The sequence below is a fragment of the Scophthalmus maximus genome, chromosome 15 (assembly GCF_022379125.1).
Source record: "Scophthalmus maximus strain ysfricsl-2021 chromosome 15, ASM2237912v1, whole genome shotgun sequence".
Classification (NCBI taxonomy): Eukaryota; Metazoa; Chordata; class Actinopteri; order Pleuronectiformes; family Scophthalmidae; genus Scophthalmus; species Scophthalmus maximus.
Genome location: NC_061529.1, coordinates 992,715 through 1,020,000, shown reverse-complemented (window position 1 = coordinate 1,020,000; position 27,286 = coordinate 992,715). Strand labels below are relative to the sequence as shown.

Sequence of the window (27,286 nt, the reverse complement as noted above, 5' to 3'; positions counted from 1 at the left end):
CAAAAACACACAGGCTCACGCACACACACACACACACACACACACATATTTACACATATGCCCGCATACACACACAGAGTCAGAGAAGAGACATTTAAATATTCAAATGGCGCCAGGCTGTAATGATAAACGACAAGGGAAGAGTAGAATCAAGTAGCTATTGATGCAGAAAATGAAAAGTAGAGAAAGAGGAGGGGGGGAAACTAAGCAAAAAATAAAAAAAGATAGAGGCGTCGAGGAGAGTTACGCTAACAAATGAAAAAGAGGAGAGATAGATGAAAAGTGATGGATGATTAAAACAAATACGAGGGGGGGAGGGGGGTTACAGTAAAGAAAATGAAGATGCAGAAGTGTCGAAGGGACAAGGACAAAAGGAGACAGAGCGACAGAAGGATGACGGGATTCACCAAACACAAACGGGCTGTGGAGGAAGGACGACAGAAACAAAAGATGAAGTTTGAAGTTGGAATTGTTTAAGAGAAAGGATGGATGGGACGAGAGAGGAGAGGTGGCAGGGCGAAGGAAACAATGAAGGGATGAGGAGAAAAGAGAAGAGGGAGTAAGAAGAGTAAAAGATGAGTCCAGCAAAGTTAAAGAGACAGGATTTATTTCAGTAAGTTCAAGGTCAAGTGGATAAAATTGTCTTTCCTCAAATCAACAAAACAAAAACAGTAGAAAATGAAACGGAAACTTATTCGTTGCTCGTTCAAAATGTGCCCGTCGATGATTTTCCTGATGATGAAAACGTGGTTATGATTTATTTTGAATTCGGGTCAAACTCTTTCCTCGTAGTCGCTCACAGACGGACTCTGATTCAGGAACTGGAAACTGTTCCTCCTCGTCTCCGTCGCTCAGACAGAAACCACCAAACCAGAAGCGAAGCGAATATTCAGCAGCACTTGAAAATGTAGCATCTCATAAAAAAACACATCTTTCCATAAAGTGAGTGAAGTGTTTGAGGTGCAACAGTTTCCCCTTCCTCATGTGGTCAGAGCCGCAGAAGCAGCGAGTGGAATCTGCGGAAAACACCCGAACGTTTCATCATGAGACGAGATGCAGACGACGACGATACACGAAAACAGACGTGCTCCTGTTTCGAAGACCAGCTAAAGAAAATATGTCAAACCCTCTTCACCTGAGAAGCCTCCTCCCTCGTGGAGCAGCTGAGGTTTTAGTGGATTCCAGTGGAGTCGCGGTTAAAAAAGAAAAGGATATAATTATAACACAAAGTCAGTAGAAACTCAAGTTCAATCACGTATTCCACAAAATGTGCAGCAACAACACTGAGTTTTCGAGACGTTTTCCCAGATCATGGAAGTGTCTGCGAGACTCCAGGTTTAAACACTGTGCTGGTTTTAAAAAAATCATTTAACCACAATCTTTATTTTAACCACCTGGCTGAAATCCTGAAAACTTCTTTAGAACGCTTTCCCTTCCACACGGTAAAGGAAGAGGAACAAGGTACAGGAACAAGGTACAGGAAGAGGTACAGGAACAAGGTACAGGAACAAGGTACAGGAAGAGGTACAGGAAGAGGAACAGGAACAAGGTACAGGAAGAGGAACAGGAACAAGGTACAGGAAGAGGAACAGGAACAAGGTACAGGAAGAGGTACAGGAAGAGGAACAGGAACAAGGTACAGGAAGAGGAACAGGAACAAGGTACAGGAAGAGGAACAGGAACAAGGTACAGGAAGAGGAACAGGAACAAGGTACAGGAAGAGGAACAGGAACAAGGTACAGGAAGAGGAACAGGAACAAGGTACAGGAAGAGGAACAGGAACAAGGTACAGGAAGAGGTACAGGAACAAGGTACAGGAACAAGGTACAGGAAGAGGTACAGGAAGAGGAACAGGAACAAGGTACAGGAAGAGGAACAGGAACAAGGTACAGGAAGAGGAACAGGAACAAGGTACAGGAAGAGGAACAGGAACAAGGTACAGGAAGAGGTACAGGAACAAGGTACAGGAAGTCTACATCTCTGGTACGACTCTGATACGTCTCTGATACGTCTCTGGTACGTCTCTGGTACGACTCTGATACGTCTCTGATACGACTCTGGTACGTCTCTGATACGTCTCTGATACGACTCTGATACGACTCTGATACGTCTCTGATACGTCTCTGGTACGTCTCTGGTACGTCTCTGGTACGACTCTGATACGTCTCTGATACGACTCTGGTACGTCTCTGGTACGTCTCTGGTACGTCTCTGATACGTCTCTGATACGACTCTGATACGACTCTGATACGACTCTGATACGTCTCTGATACGTCTCTGATACGACTCTGATACGACTCTGATACGACTCTGGTACGTCTCTGATACGACTCTGATACGTCTCTGATACGTCTCTGGTACGTCTCTGGTACGTCTCTGATACGACTCTGGTACGTCTCTGATACGTCTCTGATACGTCTCTGATACGTCTCTGGTACGACTCTGATACGTCTCTGATACGACTCTGATACGTCTCTGATACGTCTCTGATACGTCTCTGGTACGTCTCTGGTACGACTCTGATACGACTCTGATACGACTCTGATACGTCTCTGGTACGTCTCTGGTACGACTCTGATACGTCTCTGATACGACTCTGGTACGTCTCTGATACGTCTCTGATACGTCTCTGGTACGACTCTGATACGTCTCTGATACGTCTCTGATACGTCTCTGATACGTCTCTGGTACGTCTCTGGTACGACTCTGATACGTCTCTGATACGACTCTGGTACGTCTCTGATACGACTCTGGTACGTCTCTGATACGTCTCTGATACGACTCTGATCGTCTCTGATACGTCTCTGGTACGACTCTGATACGACTCTGGTACGTCTCTGATACGACTCTGATACGACTCTGGTACGTCTCTGATACGACTCTGATACGTCTCTGGTACGTCTCTGGTACGTCTCTGATACGACTCTGATACGACTCTGGTACGTCTCTGATACGTCTCTGATACGACTCTGGTACGACTCTGGTACGACTCTGATACGTCTCTGATACGTCTCTGATACGTCTCTGATACGACTCTGATCGTCTCTGGTACGACTCTGATACGACTCTGATACGTCTCTGATACGTCTCTGGTACGACTCTGATACGACTCTGATACGTCTCTGATACGTCTCTGGTACGACTCTGATACGACTCTGATACGTCTATGATACGTCTCTGATACGACTCTGATACGTCTCTGGTACGACTCTGATACGTCTCTGATACGACTCTGATACGACTCTGATACGACTCTGATACGTCTCTGATACGTCTCTGATACGTCTCTGATACGACTCTGGTACGACTCTGATACGTCTCTGATACGTCTCTGGTACGTCTCTGATACGTCTCTGGTACGACTCTGGTACGACTCTGATACGTCTCTGGTACGACTCTGATACGTCTCTGGTACGACTCTGATACGTCTCTGGTACGTCTCTGATACGACTCTGATACGACTCTGATACGTCTCTGGTACGTCTCTGATACGACTCTGGTACGACTCTGATACGACTCTGATACGTCTCTGATACGACTCTGATACGACTCTGATACGTCTCTGGTACGTCTCTGATACGACTCTGATACGACTCTGATACGTCTCTGGTACGTCTCTGGTACGACTCTGATACGTCTCTGGTACGTCTCTGATACGTCTCTGATACGACTCTGATACGTCTCTGATACGACTCTGATACGACTCTGGTACGTCTCTGATACGTCTCTGGTACGTCTCTGATACGACTCTGATACGACTCTGATACGACTCTGATACGTCTCTGGTACGTCTCTGATACGACTCTGGTACGACTCTGATACGACTCTGGTACGTCTCTGGTACGTCTCTGGTACGACTCTGGTACGTCTCTGGTACGTCTCTGATACGTCTCTGGTACGTCTCTGATACGACTCTGATACGACTCTGATACGACTCTGGTACGTCTCTGGTACGTCTCTGGTACGTCTCTGGTACGTCTCTGATACGTCTCTGGTACGTCTCTGGTACGTCTCTGATACGACTCTGATACGTCTCTGATACGTCTCTGGTACGTCTCTGGTACGTCTCTGATACGACTCTGATACGACTCTGATACGTCTCATGTACGTCTCTGGTACGTCTCTGATACGACTCTGATACGTCTCTGATACGACTCTGGTACGTCTCTGGTACGTCTCTGGTACGTCTCTGATACGACTCTGATACGACTCTGATACGACTCTGGTACGTCTCTGGTACGTCTCTGGTACGACTCTGATACGACTCTGATACGACTCTGGTACGTCTCTGGTACGTCTCTGGTACGTCTCTGATACGACTCTGATACGTCTCTGATACGACTCTGGTACGTCTCTGGTACGTCTCTGATACGACTCTGATACGACTCTGATACGACTCTGATACGACTCTGATACGTCTCTGGTACGTCTCTGGTACGACTCTGATACGTCTGTGGTACGTCTGTGGTACGTCTCTGATACGTCTCTGGTACGACTCTGATACGTTTCTGGTACGTCTCTGGTACGTCTCTGGTACGTCTCTGATACGTCTCTGATACGACTCTGATACGACTCTGATACGACTCTGATACGTCTCTGATACGTCTCTGGTACGTCTCTGGTACGACTCTGATACGTCTCTGGTACGTCTCTGATACGTCTCTGGTACGACTCTGATACGTCTCTGGTACGACTCTGATACGTCTCTGGTACGACTCTGATACGTCTCTGGTACGACTCTGATACGTCTCTGGTACGACTCTGATACGACTCTGATACGACTCTGGTACGTCTCTGGTACGACTCTGATACGTCTCTGATACGTCTCTGATACGTCTCTGATACGTCTCTGATACGACTCTGATACGTCTCTGATACGTCTCTGGTACGTCTCTGATACGTCTCTGATACGTCTCTGATACGTCTCTGGTACGTCTCTGATACGTCTCTGGTACGTCTCTGATACGTCTCTGGTACGTCTCTGATACGTCTCTGGTACGTCTCTGAGTCGCGCTTACGTCTCTGATACGTCTCTGATACGTCTCTGGTACGACTCTGATACGTCTATGATACGTCTCTGATACGTCTCTGATACGTCTCTGATACGACTCTGATACGTCTCTGATACGTCTCTGGTACGTCTCTGATACGTCTCTGATACGTCTCTGATACGTCTCTGGTACGTCTCTGATACGTCTCTGGTACGACTCTGATACGTCTCTGATACGTCTATGATACGTCTCTGGTACGACTCTGATACGTCTCTGATACGTCTCTGATACGTCTCTGATACGTCTCTGGTACGACTCTGATACGTCTATGATACGTCTCTGGTACGACTCTGATACGTCTCTGATACGACTCTGATACGTCTATGATACGTCTCTGATACGACTCTGATACGTCTCTGGTACGACTCTGATACGTCTCTGATACGACTCTGATACGACTCTGATACGACTCTGATACGTCTCTGATACGTCTCTGATACGTCTCTGATACGACTCTGGTACGACTCTGATACGTCTCTGATACGTCTCTGGTACGTCTCTGATACGTCTCTGGTACGACTCTGGTACGACTCTGATACGTCTCTGGTACGTCTCTGGTACGACTCTGATACGACTCTGATACGACTCTGATACGTCTCTGGTACGTCTCTGATACGACTCTGGTACGACTCTGATACGACTCTGGTACGTCTCTGGTACGTCTCTGGTACGACTCTGATACGTCTCTGGTACGTCTCTGATACGTCTCTGGTACGTCTCTGATACGACTCTGATACGACTCTGATACGACTCTGGTACGTCTCTGGTACGACTCTGATACGTCTCTGGTACGTCTCTGATACGTCTCTGGTACGTCTCTGATACGTCTCTGATACGTCTATGATACGACTCTGATACGTCTCTGATACGACTCTGGTACGTCTCTGATACGACTCTGGTACGACTCTGATACGACTCTGATACGTCTCTGATACGTCTCTGGTACGTCTCTGGTACGTCTCTGATACGACTCTGATACGTCTCTGATACGTCTCTGGTACGTCTCTGGTACGTCTCTGATACGACTCTGATACGTCTCTGATACGTCTCTGGTACGTCTCTGGTACGTCTCTGATACGACTCTGATACGTCTCTGATACGTCTCTGGTACGACTCTGATACGACTCTGATACGTCTCTGATACGTCTCTGGTACGTCTCTGGTACGTCTCTGATACGACTCTGATACGACTCTGATACGTCTCTGGTACGTCTCTGGTACGTCTCTGATACGACTCTGATACGTCTCTGATACAACTCTGGTACGTCTCTGGTACGTCTCTGGTACGTCTCTGATACGACTCTGATACGACTCTGATACGACTCTGGTACGTCTCTGGTACGTCTCTGGTACGACTCTGATACGACTCTGATACGACTCTGATACGACTCTGATACGTCTCTGGTACGTCTCTGGTACGACTCTGATACGTCTCTGGTACGTCTCTGGTACGTCTCTGATACGTCTCTGGTACGACTCTGATACGTCTCTGGTACGACTCTGATACGTCTCTGGTACGACTCTGATACGACTCTGATACGACTCTGGTACGTCTCTGGTACGACTCTGATACGTCTCTGATACGTCTCTGATACGTCTCTGATACGTCTCTGATACGACTCTGATACGTCTCTGATACGTCTCTGGTACGTCTCTGATACGTCTCTGATACGTCTCTGGTACGTCTCTGATACGTCTCTGGTACGTCTCTGATACGTCTCTGGTACGTCTCTGATACGTCTCTGGTACGTCTCTGAGTCGCGCTTACGTCTCTGCGTCTGAGTGACGAGCGTCTTGTCGTGTGGTTTGTCTCCAGAGCAGCCACGCCGAGCTGGTGACGATGGAGAGCAGGAAGACCGGCCTGCTGGGCCGAGCCGAGGTGCTGAAGAGGAGCGGCGTGGAGCTGCCCGACAACTTCCACCGCAATGTACACAACCTGACGCACACGTGGAGACAGCTGGAGGTAACACACACACACACACACACACACACACACACACACACTCGTACCGAGTCAAGTTTTAGAAATACAGGAGTGCAACAGTGGCACCTTAGAGACGAGCCAGACACAGAGATGGTATCGGGAGGATTATACTGATATTTCTGTTGAGACGCGTGAGATGTGTGTGTGTGTGTGTGTGTGTGTGTGTGTGTGTGTGTGTGTGTCTAATTTTAGGCTAATCAGCTCTGATCTAATCGAGAACATGAAGATGATAATTAGTGTCGGCTCAATTACGAATCCCTGCATCCGCCGTGGCCTTTCACTGTGTGATGGAATGTACAAGGATGAAAAGATGGATGGATAGAAAGATAAATAGATAGATAGATAGATGGATGGATGGATAGAAAGATAGATAGACAGATAGATAGATGGATGGATGGATAGAAAGATAGATAGACAGATAGATATATAGATAGATGATCATAGAACGTGAAGCAAATTTTCCACGTCGCGTCACTCCAGTTCAAATATTTCAACTCGAGCCAGTGAAGCACATGATGACTCGGATTTGTTGACGTGGTGAATCATCGGAGTTGTAGTCTTCATGTCGGGCAGCTTCTCAGGTCGGAAGTCGGGTCAGAAACCACCAAGATCTAAAAAAAGTGTCACAAAAGAGACCTTATCTCTTTCTTTAGCTCACGTTAGCACCTTAGCATAATCCTGAGCTTTGTAGTTGTTTCCGACTGAAATGCATCTTGGGAGTTGTAGTTCTTGAATCAAAGAAGCACATATTCTCGTCTCCAGCTGTCAGTCATTCAACGTTGTTTGAGAGAAAAGGAAAATTTTTCCGCCAGAGCCGGGAAACGACGTCCGCACCTCCTGCGCTGGGATCAGCTCGGAGGCTGGTGGGCACGTCGGCAGCAGTTGTTTTGTCTCTACCCAGGCGTGGTGATTAATTCCAGGTCTGTGGCGGCGGTGACAGCTGGCGTCGGGAGGCTGGGACGTCACCACGCGAATTTGTTCCTCCGAAGAAACAAACTCCTGCCGCCGCCGACCGAGCGGCGCGTCGACGCGCTGAGCTCATTCACACGAGCAGATATCGGCGGAGGAGGAAAAGCCATCTGTGTGACACACACACACACACACTCATTCAAAGTTATCGGAGGTGTGCATGTGTGCGCATTAACATATGTATCAACCTCAATGAAATAGATTCTATTTTGGAAATTAAACACCAGCAGCAGATGAGTCTCTGTCTGCGTCGCCATGTGTGTTTCCACCACAGTAACCAGCCTGTGATTAAACTTCTGCTACCGACAAAGAGACATGTGGAATCTGAATGCTGCTTCACACACACACACACACACACACACACACGCACACACACACACACACACACGCACACATCCAAGTGTGTGTGCGCTTGTTTGTGTGTATCATTCAGGAACACATGAATTCTGGGTCCAGGTGCCTGGACCGGGCCGGTGGTTATTCTGGTCTGTAGCTTTTTAACGTCAAAAGTGTTTTGCCGTCACCACGGAGAGAAGATCGCCTCTTCGTTCGAAGCTCGGTGAATCTCCTCTCCGTACGGAAAACCTCCGAACTGGAGAATCTGTTGCTGTCTGCGTTGTCGTAATCGAAAACGCTTAACGTGACTTAATGTTGAGGAAGCAGCGAGCGATAAGCGTTTCAGAACGTTCCCTCAAAGTTGCTACAGAACGCTGTTTGCTTGTTTATTGGATATTCAACGCTCCTCGTGTCCGTCTGCACCACATCCGTCACTGCACCTCCCAGAGACGCAGCAACACACCTGCCGAGTTTCAACGAGGTGACATGAACACTTTCTGAGACGGACAGAGATTCATCAACAATACGACCACATGGTGTTTATGTGGCCAGAGGTATGTGGACGCCCCTGTTCATCTCTTTGCCTCAGCCCCTCTTCACTCGTTCCTCACCCTTTCTTTACTTCTGTCCTCTCGATCCCCCGCTTTCTAAAATTCATTTTTAAGGTGATTTTTTTTTCTCTTCTTGTCAAGTTGTTCACTATACATCAAAGGGCTCTCCTCAGGTCGTCTCTCCTCCTCCTCCTCCTCCTCCTCCTCCCTCCCCCCTTCCAACATGGCGTCTGAGTAGCATATTAACGGGCCGATCAGCGACGGCGTCGGCATCTGCTGCTCTGACACAAATTGGGAATTAACTGGAATTGATGTCCCGCGCCTCGCCTCTGAACTGTCCTGGCCTTATGAAGAATTTATGACGGAGCGCACGCACACACACGTGTCGTCAAACGACAAAGACAATAATAAAAGAGGCTCTAAATTAGCTTTCATCTTCTCTGTTGTGGATTTCGGCGGCAGCGCCTCATTTGTTCAAGGTCAATCTGTGAAAGGACAAATACAGTGTGTGAATCTATATTCATACATATATGTATAGATACATAGAAAGAGAGAAGACAAGGTATGAACCTCCCGGTTTCATCGGCAGCGAGTTTATGTAGAATTTCTTAAAATTGTAACAAGAAAATAATAAAAACAAGATTCATCATAAATGAGGCCTATAAGTTGAAAAATATATTCTAACACTAATTGATCAACTCAAAAAATGATATATATATGTAGTAACAGAGACCTAGCAATGGAAATCAGACCAGGGTGTAATTATTTGTTTCTCATCTCCCGGATGAATTAAATCTTTCATCGTTCTTCCGTCCACACACCAAAACAGAGGGGTCACGACCCGTTCACCACCTCAACCTGCAGGGGGCGTTGCAGGGCGAGGAGGAAGAGGAGGAGGAAGAGGTGGAGAAGGAGGAAGAGGTGGAGGAGGAAGAGGTGGAGGAGGAGGTGGAGGAGGAAGAGGAGGAGGAGGAGGAAGAGGTGGAGGAGGAGGAAGAGAAAGAGGAGGAGGAAGAGAAAGAGGAGGAGGAAGAGAAAGAGGAGGAGGAGAAGGAGGAAGAGAAAGAGGAGGAGGAAGAGGTGGAGGAGGAGGAAGAGAAAGAGGAAGAGGAGAAAGAGGAGGTGGAGGAGGAGGAAGAGAAAGAGGAGGAGGAGGAGGAGGGAAAACCGAGCGGTTAATTGAGTCCCACACAAAACAACACATCACTTCCCTCTCTTCTCTCGCTCTTTGTTTCATTTCGTTCTCTTCCTCTCTTTATCTCTATTTTTGCTAATTTTCGTTTTTGTTTTCAGTCGCTCCAACTGGTTCTTTTTCATTTGCTTCGTCCATTCGCCACAATTTTCTTCTCTTTCTTTACTTCTTTTCCCTTCCCAGAGATTCTCCTCCGTCTCATTTTGAGGTCTTTAAAGTTGCTGATTTAATTAGAAATTAAAGAAATTACGTCTCATTACTACATAAAAACTCAATCAATTCAGTAACGAGAGCAGCTGAATCAGAATCTAGAATTTTTACCTCACCATTAACTTCATAAATGAATCAATCAGTCACACACACACATTCACTCACGAGCATCATATTTCTCATGACGCTGGTTCTGATCAGTTTTACAAACTGTTAAAATGAATAAAAGACGCTAAACAAACCCAGATGTTTTCAGACACGATACCAAATACCATCTGATTAGGAACAAACGTTGGCAAAATATCTCCTTTAATCTTAATTCTGGCAGAAAAAAGGCACGGGAAGATAGAGACAAACATTGCACTTGGTCTTTGCAAACAGAAACGATGTTTGTGTTTATTTGCGTATCGAGCGGGGGAGGGAGATCCGATCTCTCGGGTGGACACAGCTCGGAGCACAGGCGTGAATAAGACATCAGCTGTTTGACGACATGAACAATGTCCACGGAATTGCAGAATTCCGCAAATTTGTGTTCAAAACAGCTGGAAAATCTTCTGCGGCGTCTGCGTAGAGCAGCAGACTTTGTTCATGGTGTTACCTTGCGATGTAAGAAACCGCCTGTAGAGAAAGGAAAATGCATCATATCCCCCCCCCCCCCCCCCCCATGAAATTATATTTTTGTCACTTATGTCTTTGAAATAACACTTGACGATCCTGACGATGTCTCAAATCCATTCTTCCTCACTATTCTACCTTTTTGTTTCCCCCCTGCTCTGTCTCTCTCTGCCAAACTAACCACAGACTCATAATTGCGTCTTCGGAGAACAAAGCTCACGGCACATTTCGCCGATCGGGGGGGTCCTATTATCGCCCCCTCCGTCGCCTAATGGGCTGGTGTTACCTGCCAGAGTTCAGCCAAAGTGGTGTTTCCACTCAGGAGGCAGAGGCGCTGCTACGCCGGCGACTCAATACCTTTTGTACAAACACATACATATGCAAATCCGCGACAGGGACCCATGCGGGGCTCGTTCGGGAGCGTTTCAGAGTTTTCTCTTGTTTTGGCCGCTTGTTAAAGTTGCAGATGGAGCTGCGTGATAACAGCTATTTGATCCTCTAAAATGTTCCAAACACAACAATATGAACCTGGAATAAGATGAGGCGGTGCTCGGATTGGCAGCCGCACGAACTGACGTTGGTAAAATGGAGAGAAACTTTTCTGCAACCGGACAAAGTATTAACCAGGATGTCAGTCGGTGTAGAGCTCCGACCTCGGCCAAGGCCCAGCTCTTTAATATCAATCAGGCCTGACTGCTGGAATCATGATCTCCTTTGGGTCAGAAATGGCACAAGCTCATAGATGACTCCCCTAAATATCCCAATTTGTTCATCAAGATACATTAAAAAAGCAAGTAATATATTCCAGGATCAAAATGTTCTTGGTCCACGTTCCATCCTTCCACCAAGTTTTGTAGTTTTTGCGTAATGCTGCTGACAAGCAAACAAACGCACAGGGGTGAAAACGTAACCTCCGTTGTCGTAATGGAGAGAAAGTCTGACTCTTGAAAAGCTGTACATGGATGAATTGTGCATGGAAGAAAAGAAAACACGTCGATACTGGGAGAGGAAGATGAAAAGAGGTTTTTGTTCTAACAATGTCACAACAAGATAGAGACGTGGAACACGTTGCATCCCGCTCTTCCCAGACCTGAGAATTCCCTCTCGTAATATTTTTGTGAAGAATGAAGTCGTTTCTGAAATGGCAAACATTCAAACATCATGCTTCAGCAGCCAAATCCAACTGATGTCTTTAAAATTCACTCACTTCTTTAATTGCAATCGCCTCCTGGTGTTTCCCTGGACAGTATTTTCTAAGAGCTCTGGTCCATTCCCACTCTGACGCGTCACATTCCATCACGACGGTTAATCTCCCCCCAAGACAACAGCTGGGAGTAAAGATGCACTTGGCTTTCTCTCTGAAACGTCAGAGCTCACGTAACCTCGACCCCCCCGAACTCGGCATCACATCTCAAGTTTGTTTGTTCTACACTGATGAGCACTTTTCAAAAAACACACACTGCGTGGAGATCCAGGTGGGGAGTAGTGTCTCTCGGCTGCGATCAACAGGGGTCGGAAAATTACTCCGCAGAGCTCATTGCACACACACGCACCCGGAGTCGGGCCCGTGTTGTTCTCAGTGGTTCCTATTTGAACTGTGATTGCTCCTCACACAAACACTCGCTTTCTATTGTGTCTTAAATGGTGTTTGGTCTCGGGTGCGAATTCCGGCGCTGTAGGTGGAGCTGCTCCAAGCGCCGGATCAGCGGCTGATGTGTTTGCACCTGGCAAAGTAAAAAGCGCCGGCTGCGACCTCGTGGGTCTGTTCATCGACGGCAGCAGCGGCCTCCTTCACACGTTCATAACAGGCTGCACCGTGGTGGTGACAACAGCGTCAGCAACGCCGAGCTGCAATTACAGCATTAGCAACTTGTTGGAAGACACGATTAGATAGTGAAACAGTGTGACCTGGGGGCCGGGTCATATATATATATATATATATATATGTATATATATATTCAATTTCAGCTGCTCAAATGTATTTTTTTATTTAGATATTGATGTGTGTTATTAGGGTCAAGTGTCACTGACAGTATCACAAATATTGATAATTGCTCGTACAAAATCCTGAGCAGCAGCATCACAATCTATAGTTGTAATTACAGAATAGCATAAAAAAAGAATTGGCGCTAAATCAGATAATTTACACTTCGTCACAGAAACTGTCTCTGAGATATTCAACATGTTGTTAGAGCCGGACACACGAGAACATTTTTGAACGTGAACGGTCTGTAAAAACCACAAGGTTTGAACATTATTTTGTGCAGCGAACGCAGCTCTCTCTCTCACACAACTCGCTAGCGAGATCAGACAGTGGAAAAATAATCCAACGGTTGGATCCTTCCGGCCCCAAGATTCATTGTGCACCGGTGACGAACCTTCGAACGGTGGGCAACTGCTGCTCCGTTGCTAGGCGACAGCGGTAAGGGCAGAACACACTGGGGACGGCGAATAGGAAATCCGCCGTAGACCAGAGCGTTTTATTTTGGTTTGGCCGTCACCATCTAAGCCTCGGCTACGTCCTCCGAAGGAGGCGGCCCCTGGGTCAGGACACATCTCTTGTTTCTTCTAAGATGGCTGAATAAAGTTGTGTCGACCTTTACCAGACAAAGGCTACGTCCAAACTACTACGGTTGAGTTTTAAAACGCATCACTGCTGCTACATTTACTCCTGCCGTCCACACTACTCTCGGGTCTCTGACCCCTGAGAATGGATACGCTATTGACCCCGTGTTAGTTAGAAAACTCCAGGGTAGCATTTTAGTTCAGCTGGAGAAAAACTGAGAAGTTTGGAAACAGGTTCTGAAATGGCAAAAAAAACAACATGTGATGGGTCGCATCAGTCATTCTCCACTACGGGCGGTGAATGCAAAAGCGTTGCTAACACCGTCAGTAACAGTTCCACCTCGTCGCCTCACCGACATCTAGTAGGAGATATAATGCCACATTTCTTAACGTCCTCCTCCAACTTTCTTTCACAAAAATGCTTGTCTTGAAATGAAAGAACGAAGAATAACATATATATGGGTGACGGGGTCAAACTTTCTACAGTTGCTCAAAGCTAAGGGGTAGTTTTTAGTAAAAATGTATTTTAAAAAATCTGTGTAGCAAATTGACATCACCCTTCACACAAGAAAAGATACGTTATAATAATAACCTAAGAATCTCAGAATATCACAGCAAACACAATCTGGTAACGAAAGCTCAGTCAACCACAGAGACGACCAACTCGTGTCCACAGCGACGTCGTCACTGTCGACGTCCTCAGCGGCAGCAGTGACATGACAGTCAGCCCGAAGACTAATGTTCACGCGACCCTGCACCAGTTTACAAATGAATACATGACATCCCTTTTATTGATCTCCACATTTCTGAGGGTAAATGATTAATGGCTGTGTACGTATTGATTGATATGCTGCTTTGCATGATGGAATATCAACACCACAAGGAGTCATCGCACTAACTCTCATCTTATTTATCTTTCTCTCTTCTTTCGTCCTCCAGAAGATCCTTTCCGAGCATCCAGGACCCAGTTCCTCGCAGCAGAACCTGTCAGCCAACGCAAACTCTCTGCTGGTGGGCGGGCGGGGCGTGGCCGTGGAGAACCCTCGCTCGGCCCTCTCGCCGCTGACCAACTCGCTGCTGGAGCAGCTGGAGGCCCGCATCAAAGAGCTGAAGGCGTGGCTGCGCGACACCGAGCTGCTCATCTTCAACTCGTGCCTCCGACAGGACAAGGACGCGTCCGAGCAGCTCCGGAGCTTCAAGGTAGGAAGGGCCCTCAGATTCTTGTCCGGGAGGAGCTGCAGGGATCGTAACAAACACAACTTTGGTAGACTAGCTTTAGCAGAACCATAGCAACAAGTCCAGAAAACTTTTTATGTTGATTTTTTTTTTGTTCATGTTCCCCAGCTCTGACCTAGCTATGTTAGCTACTTTAGCTTGTAAAGCTAATAATGTTTTGCTAACCTTAGATTAACCTGGTTTGAATCACTAGCTATGACCTAGCTACCTCAGCTAACTTAGTTTATAAAGCTGATAATGTGTTGCTAATGTTAGATAAACTTGATCCTGATCACCAGCTCTGACTCAGCTACCTTAGCTGATTTTGCTTTTAATGTACTGATAATTAGCTAGCTAGCTTCTCCTCTGATGCTACGGCCAAACGAGGGGCATCAGACGTGTACCTGTTTGAGTACGTTTCTCTGAGACTGTCATTGACCCACTGACGTTCTGAGGTGGACAGACTCTTATTTCACTCGGGATGTATCTTGTGGCATAGTAAAAAAAAACATGTGGAAGTGTTAATGTGCTGAAACAATTGAGTTTCATTGGAAGGGAAGTCTTTAAATAAACTTGAGTATTGTATGCTTAATACAGTGTGTGTGTGTGCGTGTGTGTGTGTGTGTGTGTGTGTGTGTGTGTGTGTTCAAAGCTGCTTCAGGATGTTTATTCATGTACAGTGTCACTTAACTTTTCCTCACTAAGTTTTGTTGCTATCAGTTATTTGAAAAAGCTTTGGCTAATCAACAATAAGCTTTAAAAAAAAGTGTGCTTGTGTGTGTTAAGAACAGTCATACATCGTCCTAATGAAGCCAGATGAAAGCAGGGCTGCTTGGAAGCGATGGATGTAAAGAGGAAACAGCAGTTAGCCTTAAAAGCCACGGGACGCTAACAGGATATTAATCAGCCTACATCACACTGCGAACAGCTAGCTGCACTGATTGGCCTAGTCCCGCCGTGTGACTGACAACCACACACACACACACACACACACACACACACACAGAAATAGTCATACAAGTGCACATGCTGATGTTGAAATTTATACACGCATAAGTGCATTAATTCATGTATGTCTTCCGACCCACACTGACAAGTCAACACAGACACACACACACACACACACACACACACTGTTTAACACACACATATTCCATAAAAATGGTTGGTTAGTTTGATGGTTGGTTGGTTGGCTGGTTAGTTTGATGGTTGGTTGGTTGGCTGGTTAGTTTGATGGTTGGTTGGTTGGTTGGCTGGTTAGTTTGATGGTTGGTTGGTTGGTTGGCTGGTTAGTTTGATGGTTGGTTGGTTGGTTGGTTGGCTGGTTAGTTTGATGGTTGGTTGGTTGGTTGGCTGGTTAGTTTGATGGTTGGTTGGTTGGTTGGTTGGCTGGTTAGTTTGATGGTTGGTTGGTTGGTTGGTTGGTTAGTTTGATGGTTGGTTGGTTGTTTGTTTGATGGTTGGTTGGCTGGTTAGTTTGATGGTTGGTTGGTTGGTTGGCTGGTTAGTTTGGTTGGTTGGTTAGTTTGATGGTTGGTTGGTTGGTTTGATGGTTGGTTGGTTGGCTGGTTATTTTGATGGTTGCCTGGTTGGTTGGTTGGTTAGTTTGATGGTCAGTTGGTTTGATGGTTGGTTGGCTGGTTGGTTAGTTTGATGGTTGGTTGGCTGGTTAGTTTAATGGTCGGTTAGTTTGACAGTTGGTTGGTTGGCTGGTTAGTTTGATGGTTGGTTGTTGGTTGGTTGGTTGGTTGGTTGGTTGTTAAGTTTGATGGTCAGTTGGTTTGATGGTTGGTTGGTTGGTTAGTTTGATGATTGGTTGGTTGGTTGGTTAGTTTGATAGTTGGTTGGATGGCTGATTAGTTTGATGCTTGGTTGGTTGGTTGGTTGGTTAGTTTGATGGTCGGTTGGTTTAATGGTTGGTTGGCTGGTTAGTTTGATGGTCGGTTGGTTTGATTGTTTGATGGCGGGTTGGTTAGTTTGATGGTTGGTTAGTTAGTTGGTTTGATGGTCAGGAATATTTAGTGGACTGATATCTATGATTTTGTGATTTGTTGCTTTGAGGTCTACTGACTTCTAGTCGTTCAGAGTGATCACATTTTCATCAAGCTTCATGGTCATCTTGTAAATTGGTCAGTATTAATGTGAACACAGCACACACACATGTGCGCTCACACAAACATGTTGTACACACACACACACACTCACTGAGGCTGCCTGAATGATGAAACTGTACAGAAACGAGACTTTATCAAAAGAATGTGAAGCAACCCGCTCTCACTTTTGATCCTTGTCACAGCTCTCAGTGGGAAGCCATTGATTTCTGGCAGAAAGAGGCTGTGAGCTTCTGGAGAAATGAAGATTGGAAGTATTGATAGCAGTCATTTGTATGGAGAGAGAGGGAGATGGAGGGAGAGCGGGAGGCTAAATGGAGAGAAGGGACTCCATTTTAAGAGAAGTCGACTCCATTTCAGCGATCATTTGTCTGTTTTTGGCGTTTCGGACTCGTAAATGGCTTTGATTTCTGGGCTGCAGCTTATTACTGTAAGACTTTATGAGAAAGCAGCATGGGTCGGCAGAAGTCGCGAGGGCACACACACACATTTATAAAACACACATGCGCACACACACACACACACACACACACTTTGTCCATTTACAAGATCGGAGTTTTAATTTGAGAATGTTATAATGTTCAAACTTTTTAACTGCTGCAGCGCCTCTTTTCACCCGCCACCGGAAACACTCCCCCGGGGTTTTCCAGCCTTTAAGTCAGTGTGAAAACTCTGGGTTGCGTTTCAGTTCGTAAACGATGACGCAGACGACGCCCACGTTCTCTTCTCTGATTGGTTCTTATGAGTCACGACTCGTCGACCTGCGGTGAAGGCAAAGTCAGTAACAGTTCCACCTCGTCGTCGCTCCAAGGAAAGAAATCCCTGCTCCTACTTTTTCGTGAGTAGACAATCTACTTCCTGTTTACCCCACATGACCAGTGTACGTGTAATGGTCAAGTGATAAATGTCTCACAGTTGTTTTAGTTGTGTGGACGGAGATTATTTTAGCAGTAAAACAAACACATATTAGTGTGGATGTAACCTTGTATCCGTCTTTTTGTTTATGTGGCTCAACGGGAATTATTCAGCGCAACGAGATCACACACAGTCAATGGCGCGACGCAAATGACGCAAAAACTTGCGTCATCTTCACTTGCATCTGATAGAGGCCGGATCATTGAAGTGACTATTTTGAACTTTTGATTTACGGAAAGTAGGAAGTTTTGTGTACGCAGCAGCAGCATCATACTGATGTCACGCGGACAGGAAGCTGCATTTCCTTTGTCTCTCTTTCCTCTCACACTGTATCTGCACAGTGGCTGTCCTTTCCATTCTGTCCTCTCCACACACCGTGTTGCTTTTCTTTAAACACCCTCCTCCACCTGTCTGTCGGCAACCTGGCTCTTAATGAAATTAACAGTCCTTTAAGATACGGCATCGGCCAAACGTTCCTCCAGCAGGCCCCCGGCCCCCGATGACTCTATTGTAGTGGAGACGCTCTGGGGGCCGGACACACCGAGAATTAATAGAATAAGCCACACACACGCACACACACACGCACACACACACACACACACGCACACACACGCGCACGCACGCACACACACACACACACACACGCACACACACGCGCACGCACGCACACACACACACACGCGCACGCACGCACACGCACACACACACACACACGCACACGCACACACACACACACACACACACGCACACACACGCACACGCACGCACACACACACACACACACACGCACACACACAGGAAACCAGCGGCTCTTTCTAGAAGGTTAAATGTTTTCTTGCGTCTTCTCACTTTATCTAATGAGCAGATTTTCACATTACCTCTGCAGCCAGCTGACAACCGCTGCAGCGACTGGATTGGAGACGCACGGCGATGAGTCAACGAGTAATGTTGTCAAAAAACATTAGTTCTTTCGATTTCCTGTCAATTTAATTGTCAAATTAATAAAACGTCTGCAAAACTGTTTGGAATTATTTTTCTTTCTTTTCTTTAATCTCTTGTTCTGAGTGATACTGTAAAGAACAACAACTTGCAGAATTCTCTTTGGAACATTTATGTTTTTAACAAACATAATAATTCATGTTGATCAACAACAAAAACAAAACTGAAAAAATCCTCGATGATCACACACACACACATTTAAAAGATTGGAACCAAATACTTGTGATGTCATAATCACTTCTTGATATTATCAATGTTATAATTTGGTCAAAAAATGCTTTGATCATCAGACAAAAGTGTAGTTACATTTCAAATTTGAGTTTCATTGTGATATTTAGAGATGTTTCTTTCTTCCTTCCCTCCATCCTTCTCTCCCTCCCTCCCTATTACTTCCTTCCCTCCATCCTTCTCTCCCTCCCTCCCTCCCTATTACTTCCTTCCCTCCATCCTTCTCTCCCTCCCTCCCTATTACTTCCTTCCCTCCATCCTTCTCTCCCTCCCTCCCTCCCTATTACTTCCTTCCCTCCATCCTTCTCTCCCTCCCTCCCTCCCTCTTACTTCCTTCCCTCCATCCTTCTCTCCCTCCCTCCCTATTACTTCCTTCCCTCCATCCTTCTCTCCCTCCCTCCCTCCCTCTTACTTCCTTCCCTCCATCCTTCTCTCCCTCCCTCCCTATTACTTCCTTCCCTCCATCCTTCTCTCCCTCCCTCCCTCCCTCTTACTTCCTTCCCTCCATCCTTCTCTCCCTCCCTCCCTATTACTTCCTTCCCTCCATCCTTCTCTCCCTCCCTCCCTCCCTGCTGCTCGTGTGCAGGAGTCTCGCTCCTCTTCAGTCCGACCGACTCGTCGTCTCAGATCGTGGACGTCACTTTGAGCGTTTCACTCGTTCTTCTGAAGTGAAGCTCAACAAACTGCCTCCTCCATGTCTCTTTTCTTTCTCTCTCTCTCTCTCTCTTAATCCTCCATCTTCTTTTTTTGGGGGGGGGACTTCTTCTCCTCTCCCTTGTGTCTTTTTCTATCTTGTTTCTGTCGTCCTCGCTGCTTCTTTTTCCTTCCCTCCGTCTTGTTATCTGTTCAGCGATTCCCTCTCTCCCCTGCTGTTGACAGTAGATGAGTCCAACCCCCCCCCCCCCTCTCCCATCTTGCTCTTTGCCCTCCAGCCCTCTTCATCATTTTATAACACCACCCCCCCTCGGCCGTTTCTATTTTCATCTCCTCTCCTTCCATCCCTCCCAAGATTGAAGTTAGATATACTCCTCATCTCGTCCTAAAACACCTAAATCTGTATCAGCCATTTGACATCACACTGCGTTCTCTGAGTTCACCTGAACACACCTTGCACGCCCCTGCTGTGTGTAGCTCCACTAAAGAAAATGTCAATGTCAGGAGGAAAGAGTCCTGTCGTCACGGCGACGCAGGTGAACTCGGTCCTGACTCTTCTCCTGTGTGCTTCCGTGGGGACGGGACTGAAGTCGGTCTGATCAGCAGACTCACTTTGTCTTTCGACTGCACTTCCTGGTTGATTGTGAATCGCCGCTCAGCCCCGCCCTCATGGTGGTGAAGCAGCACGTGACAGTGCCAGGACATTTGTAGTCTTTTGCGGAATGAGGACTTCATCTCACCGTACGTATGAGTGTACATTTGCAAATCGGCAAAACACTGATCCCATTGCTGTCGGTAGCCGGGCAACCATTTTGGTCTGACGCCTGCAGAATTCTTCACATTTCTCTTGGACTCGTCACATTTCAGACGTTGGACGTGGGAAAACTGAGGCCTGAATTTGTTTCTGAATCCATATATTTGACTTCTTTGACCTCACCTTCATACGCTCTGTAGTCCACCGACTACAACCCCACTACCCCTGGTAGTCCATGAGCCCGCCCCCCTCGCCGTCTCTCGGGCAGTTAATAGAGGCCGGCAGCGAGGCTCCCATATCGATACCTGCTTCATGATGAGGATTAAAGATCCGCCAACTGTGTGTGTGTGTGTGTGTGTGTGTGTGGTGTTTTGAAGAGGGGTTTTCTTGTTAAGGGTTGCTAGTTAGGGGTTGGAGGCGAGTAAACAGGTGAGACGTTGCCATGGTGACGGCATCAACATAGCACATGGGACTTTCATCTTCATCTGCTCGGGAAGAGAAGAAAACATTCGGCTCTTAAATCTGCTAAAGGACACAGAGTGGATGAAAACAGGCAGAGTGGAGACAGAAGGAGAAGAGGGCTCGGGAAGAAACGAGAGGAAGCGGCAAAGACGAGGGGAGAGAAGAGAGAGGGAGGTCAGGAGAGGTAGCAAGAAGATGGGAGGGGAAGGAAAGATGAGGAAACAAAGGAGAAAATGTGAACTTGATCTGCTAAAAGAGCAGGAAGAAGCAGGAGGAGATGGAGAAGAAGGAAGGAGCGCGGTCTGTTATCAATCGATGAAATGTGTAGAACACCAGTGCGACTGGGACTGTTGAAGAGTAGCTGCTGTTTTCCCAGTTCAGCAGTTTCCCACCTGATGAACCTTAAGACTCATGGATGATGAAAACCAAAACACAAAATCAGATTTAGTTTAGACTTTTCTCTAATTTAACCTGATCAAAAATCAATGATGTTGCGGGTATAGTCCAACCCATTTACCGTTGGAAGCAGAAAAGCAGAACACGACACGATATTTTATTATGTTGATGAAACATGACAATCGATCCGAATTCAACATTTATGATGAATTCAAATGTTGAAACTGAACTTAACTTCTTGTTTTGTTAACAGAAAATATGTTTACAGACAGAATTTAATTTTATTATGTCATGAATGAAAATGAATCACAATTAATTTTTCTAAAAAAAAAAAATCTGTTCTGTCTCACGGTCACAGAGACCTTCTGTGGTAACAGCTTCATGTGACCCCCAGTGTTAATGTATGGAAACATCTTCTCAGTGAAAGTGTGTGTGAAGGTGTGTATGTGTGTGTTAGTATCAGGATCAGAGAACAACAGTTTTCCTTTGTTCCAGTCCAGATTCACTCTGATCCTCTGGATCTCCTTTTGCTGTGAGAACAGAGTCTGGATCTGATGGTGACCGTGCAAAGTATTTACCTTTATAGAACCATATTCTCCATAATCCAGACTGTCTCTGAATGTCTCCCTTCCTCTGGACAGACTCTGCTAACACACCCAGTATCCAGAATGTGTTGTCTCCGACCTGGACGTCCCAGCTGTGAGTCCCTGAGTTGAAACCCTCAGAGCCCAGGACCGACCAGTAACGATCAAACCTCTCTGGATTGTCAGGATGCTTCTGTTCGTCTCCCAGACTCACACTGGTCAGGTCTTCAGACAGGATGAGTCCTGGATGAGCAGTGTTTGGGTCCAGAACCACAGGACTGTAGGAGACCATGTCCTTCATCTTGTTCCAGATGTTGAAGGTCAGGTTGCCCAGGTGTTTGGCCTCGTCTATCAGAGCTCCTGAGGGCATCTGTGGATCCTCCAGCAGGGGGCGCTGCTGGACTCTCTCCACTGCAGCCTTGAAGTTGAGCAGGAACGAGACGTCTTCGGCTCTCAGCTCGTCCTCTGTGACTCTGACTGTGTCTGAAAGAGATGCTGTCTCTCTGCTCAGAGCCTCCATCTTCTCCTTCATCACCTGACTATTCTGCTCCTCTTCCTCCCTCAGTGCAGTCATCCTGGCCTCCTCTTCCTCTTGTAGAAACTGGTGAAGCTTCTTAAACTGCTCCTGAATCTGCTTCTCTGTGCGTCGGGCCTGGACCTTAATGTGTTCTGCTGTTTGGTCAAACTTCTCTTTAACAAGTTCAGAAACCTTTAACTTCTCATTTAAGGGCTCCAGAGTTTCCTGAAGCTCCTTCTTGTGTTGTCGAGCAGCTTCATCGATGGGTCTGAACCTGTGGTCGGTGTGTTTTTCTGAATCTCTGCAGACGAGACACACCAGCTGCTGATGGTCCAGACAGAAGAGGGAGAGTTTCTCAGAGTGCAGACTGCAGAGAGCCTGTGAAGACCTCTGACCTCTCTCCTGTAAGAAGTCCTCACACAGGTTCTTCAACACCAGGTTACAAGGTGGTTCTTCTCTTGAAGACCTTCTCTCACAAACTGGACACTCTTGTTGTGGTCTCTCTCTCCACCATCTCTTCACACAGTCTTTACAGAAGCTGTGGCCACATGACAGAAGAACAGGATCTCTGAAGACATCTTACAGACTGGACAGCAGAGATCCTCCTCTGATCTGGAAGCCATTTAGTCTCTGAGTGAAGCTGTGAACAGCAGACAGACGGTTCAGTCAGTCACGGCTCCACTGAAGTTTACTTTCACTGTGAGTCGAGGCTTCTATCAAACTAAGAAAACCTTTGTGGCTCGGTCGGTCCTTGAGCCTGAGTGGTACAACCTATGTCTCTTAAAGCGACAGTAACATGCTTACCTATTAACACAGAAACCTAAATATTGCTGCCTTTAACAAACATTAATATTAAACCAACATAAAGTTCTAAACAAGATATAAACTGCACTTATTTAAACAAAACTTGCATATGTGGCAAAATATATAAATGTAGCTGAATGTTGGTGGGAAAAATAAATCAGGCATATTTACATTACATTAAATTCATTTAGCAGACACTTTTGTCCAAAGTGGGTTAGAAGTTTTTGATGAAGTTTGTTAAATGTGAACAATGATTAGCTGTTCAAACATGTGGATCTTCATCAGCTTGGTCCCCTTCTTGGCTCCACACAAAATAAAAACAATAAAAACTTAACAAAAATAAGCAAAACAAGTAAAATCAGTGAGAAGTGCGTTGTAAATACAAGGGAGAGGAAAGAGAAAGATGGAAAGAACAGCCTGCGAAGTGAGATGCAGAGAAAGAACGTAAGAAATTGACGGATGGGAGGAAGAGTTGAAAAGACGAATATGCAGAGAAATGCAGACGGACAGAAGGAGACAGAGTTTTATTGATGGCAGCATTTTAACCCGGCGCGTTCGTGTGCATTAGTGAGAACAGTAAATGCTTTCGCTCACAATAACTTCATATGTCCTCCGCTTGCGTTCTGCTGCTGAATATTTTAAGAGTAAAGCTTTCATGTCTGAACGGTACTGAACTGTACTTCAGCTGATGAAAGACGTCGCCATGTCAGCAGGGAAACGCCCTTCAAATCCCTACAGGCCCCGGGTCTCGTCAGTTACCTCACGTTTGAGCTCTGTGTGGTGTTTGTTCTTATTGTCACTGTTGGACACTGTTAAGGCGTCAGGGAAAAGCATTAATCTCTTCTGTGTCATTTTAGCATTGATGCAAATTTTCTTTTGACGCACTAGAAAAACAACAACTACATGTTGTTTGTTGTGTTGCGTCCTGTCTGTCACGCGATGTTACTGCAGGATCAATGGACGACTGTACGTGACCTCTGACCTCATCCCAAAAATGAAAACGTGTTTCTCAGATTGGATTCAAGCTTTCACTTTGTCTGAGCACTGAACGGTTATGTCACATCCAGTTCCCGCTCGTAGGTTCATGTTTTGTTTGTTTTCCTGGTTTCCTGTTTTACAAGGAAAGTCCCTGTCCTTGTGTTGCTGCACTTCCTGTCCTGTGTCTAGTTTCTGGTGTCTTGTTTCTCCTGTGTCTCCTGCCCCTGTGATTGGCTGCACCTGTTCCTAATGTGTCTCACCTGTGTTCTATTAGCCCCGCCCTCCTTTTCTGTATTTATTCTCTGTGCTTCCCTTTGTCTGTGATGGATCGTCTGCTGTTTTCCTGGTCGTCTTCCCTGGTTGTTGTTCCTGTTGTTTTTTCCCCAGTCGTTTCCTGACCTTGTTTCTGTTCTCGTGGACACCCTTAGTTGCAGTTTGTTTTTGTTTTATTATGAGACTCCGTGATTTTGGTTTCTTATCAGTTGATTCAAGACTATTTGAAAGTGCACCTCTGCATTTGGGTCCTGCTTCCTGCTCAACCGTGACAGGTTATTTTAATATATATGGGTTTTACACACACACACCATAAACGTGTCAAACACAGCGGCTAAGTGGAGACACATCTTACTTTACTGACGACTTCCATTTTCAGTGAATTGCTCTAAAAGCCTTTGAACAAAACCCGCTGACTTTCAGACACAATTTATATGTGATGTTTAAAAGAAGGAAAAAAAAGAGCAGATCAGTAAACTGGATTCAGGGTCAAACCTCACAAATAAGAGTATACATTGAAAAAAACTGTATATATATAATATATATCTATATATATATAGATATATATACATTGTCTATAACATGTAAAAAGGAGAATCTTGTTAAAATAGTGTAGCTTGAACATATGTCAGATTCCAGCAGTGATGCCTGTGGGCAGCTGCAAATAAAGATGGACGACATGACAGCTTCCAAAGAGTGAAGTCAAATCATCACGATCGCCCCCTGGTGTCTGGCTGCGGTATAGGTCATAAGCCACGCCCCCTCAATGTAAGCAGATCAGATATGGACTGATTACGTTTCCGGTTTCCAGCAGCGTCTGAAAATTCAACGTGAACGCGACGTATTCTGGACCGTTTAGTTCAACAACCGTGTTCAACACGACGTAGAAACATGGAGACTCACACGGAGGTCGGTCCACCTCATGGAACTATATTTAACTATATTCAATTTCTGTGAATAGTGAAGTACTTCTAAATATTACACACTGTAGCTTCAAGATGTTATGTGAGGTAGTTCAGTACATGTCTGATGACTTTGCTTTTCATTCGTTATTTCATGTGTCATGATTGACAGATGACACTGAGGTGTGTGGGCGGGGCCCAATACCGGGGTACCACACACACACACAGTTGGTTTTGTTTCTTCTGGCAACTTTTTTTGAAATAAAACAATAATATAACAGTTCATCAGTGACTTTCTGAAAAACCTGGACTGAACTAAGAGAGACAACACACACACACACACACACACACACACACACACCCCTCCGTCCCTCCGAGGCCTCCACTTGTCCTCTGTCTCTTTGTCCTTTAGGCGTCTAATTGGGCGCCTGTTTGGAAAAGGGAAAGGTGTTAAGTAGGGGGAATTCCCATAATGCTCTTTTACTGGGAGAGGGGGACAATGCGAACTAATTGGTTCCTATTAACAGATAGAAGAGGGGGGGGGGGCGCACTTAGAGGGAAGAGAGGCATTATGGGTAGATGGTGTAAGTGTGTGAAGGAAGGACTAAACAAGATGTGAGTGTTTTTGTGTTTCGCTGTTTTCTTGTGGGAACGACCGAAACATGCTAAGTGTGTGTGTGTGTGTGTGTGTGTGTGTGTGTGTTTGTTTAACTAAATAAATCAATTTAGTTTTTGTGTTAACGGGAAAAACTACTTTTCTTAAAGATCCTTGATGTTTTGTCTTTGTTACTTCATTACATGTCCCTCGTTTGTGAGCTGCCGTTTCTGAGTTTGGCATTTTGACCAGCGGCATCTTGGTTGTTTTGCAACCGGACATATAATTGGGGTGTGGTCTGACTGGCACCGATGACACTACCAGCTGTCAATCATGCGGAGTCATATTGTCATAGACTTCTATGGAAAGGACCATTTTCCGGAGCCCGGAGCCCCCTTTTGTATTTATACCGTTTTATGCTCGTAGCCAAAAAGTTTCGCTCCCTAAGAAGACTGGGAAGTCTTCAGAGGGCGGCTGCGGCCGTGTTGTGCAGCCTTGTCTCGTGCACCTGGAGTCTGTGTGAAGGACCCCTGACGTGTCGGGGTCCCGGTTTGGGAATCCCTGACCTCGAGGTCCGAGGAAAATGATGGATATTTGTTTCCAGCGAGCAGCCATCCACAAGCAGCCCCTCGGAAACAAACCTGGCTGGACGGACAGAGGAGCAGAGGAACGAAGGGAGGAAGGAACGAAGGGAGGGAGGGAGGAAGGGAGGAAGGAAGGAAGGGAGGAAGGGAGGGATGAAGGAAGGGAGGGATGAAGGAAGGGTGAAGGAACGAAGGGAGGAAGGGATGAAGGAAGGGAGGGATGGAGGAAGGGAGGGATGAAGGAAGGGAGGGATGAAGGAAGGAATGAAGGAAGGGAGGGATGAAGGAACGAAGGGAGGAAGGGAGGAAGGAAGGGAGGAAGGAAGGAAGGGAGGGATGAAGGAAGGGAGGGATGAAGGAAGGAAGGGAGGAAGGAAGGAAGGGAGGGATGAAGGAAGGAAGGGAGGGATGAAGGAAGGAAGGGAGGAAGGAAGGAAGGGAGGGATGAAGGAAGGGAGGGATGAAGGAAGGGAGGGATGAAGGAAGGGAGGGAGGAAGGAAGGAAGGGAGGGATGGAGGAAGGGAGGGATGAAGGAAGGGAGGGATGAAGGAAGGGAGGGATGAAGGAAGGAAGGGAGGAAGGAAGGAAGGGAGGGATGGAGGAAGGGAGGGATGAAGGAAGGAAGGGATGAAGGAAGGGAGGGATGGAGGAAGGGAGGGATGGAGGAAGGGAGGGATGAAGGAAGGGATGAAGGAAGGGAGGGATGGAGGAAGGGAGGAAGGAAGGAAGGGAGGGATGAAGGAAGGGATGAAGGAAGGGAGGGATGGAGGAAGGGAGGGATGGAGGAAGGGAGGGATGAAGGAAGGGATGAAGGAAGGGAGGGATGGAGGAAGGGAGGGAT

The 27,286-nt window shown here is 46.3% G+C and overlaps 3 protein-coding genes across 14 annotated transcripts in view; 2 read left to right on the top strand and 1 right to left on the bottom strand.

Annotated features, from left to right (window-relative positions):
- Positions 1–27,286, top strand: part of LOC118286489 (alpha-tectorin-like) — a 475,374-nt gene that overhangs the window by 156,252 nt on the left and 291,836 nt on the right. The window lies entirely within an intron of this gene.
- Positions 1–27,286, top strand: part of akap6 (A kinase (PRKA) anchor protein 6) — a 136,421-nt gene that overhangs the window by 83,864 nt on the left and 25,271 nt on the right. For all 11 annotated transcript variants that reach the window (XM_047337714.1, XM_047337712.1, XM_047337711.1 and 8 more), the window contains 2 exons: positions 6,868–7,014; positions 14,413–14,673. In XM_047337714.1, coding sequence (XP_047193670.1) covers positions 6,868–7,014; positions 14,413–14,673 — 408 coding nt within the window. The remainder of the gene's footprint in view (positions 1–6,867; positions 7,015–14,412; positions 14,674–27,286) is intronic.
- On the bottom strand, positions 21,571–23,254 carry LOC118285711 (nuclear factor 7, brain-like). The gene is given in 2 exon segments (XM_047337746.1): positions 21,571–22,889; positions 22,892–23,254. Coding segments are annotated over 2 exon segments (1,257 nt in total). The 5' UTR covers positions 22,932–23,254; the 3' UTR covers positions 21,571–21,672.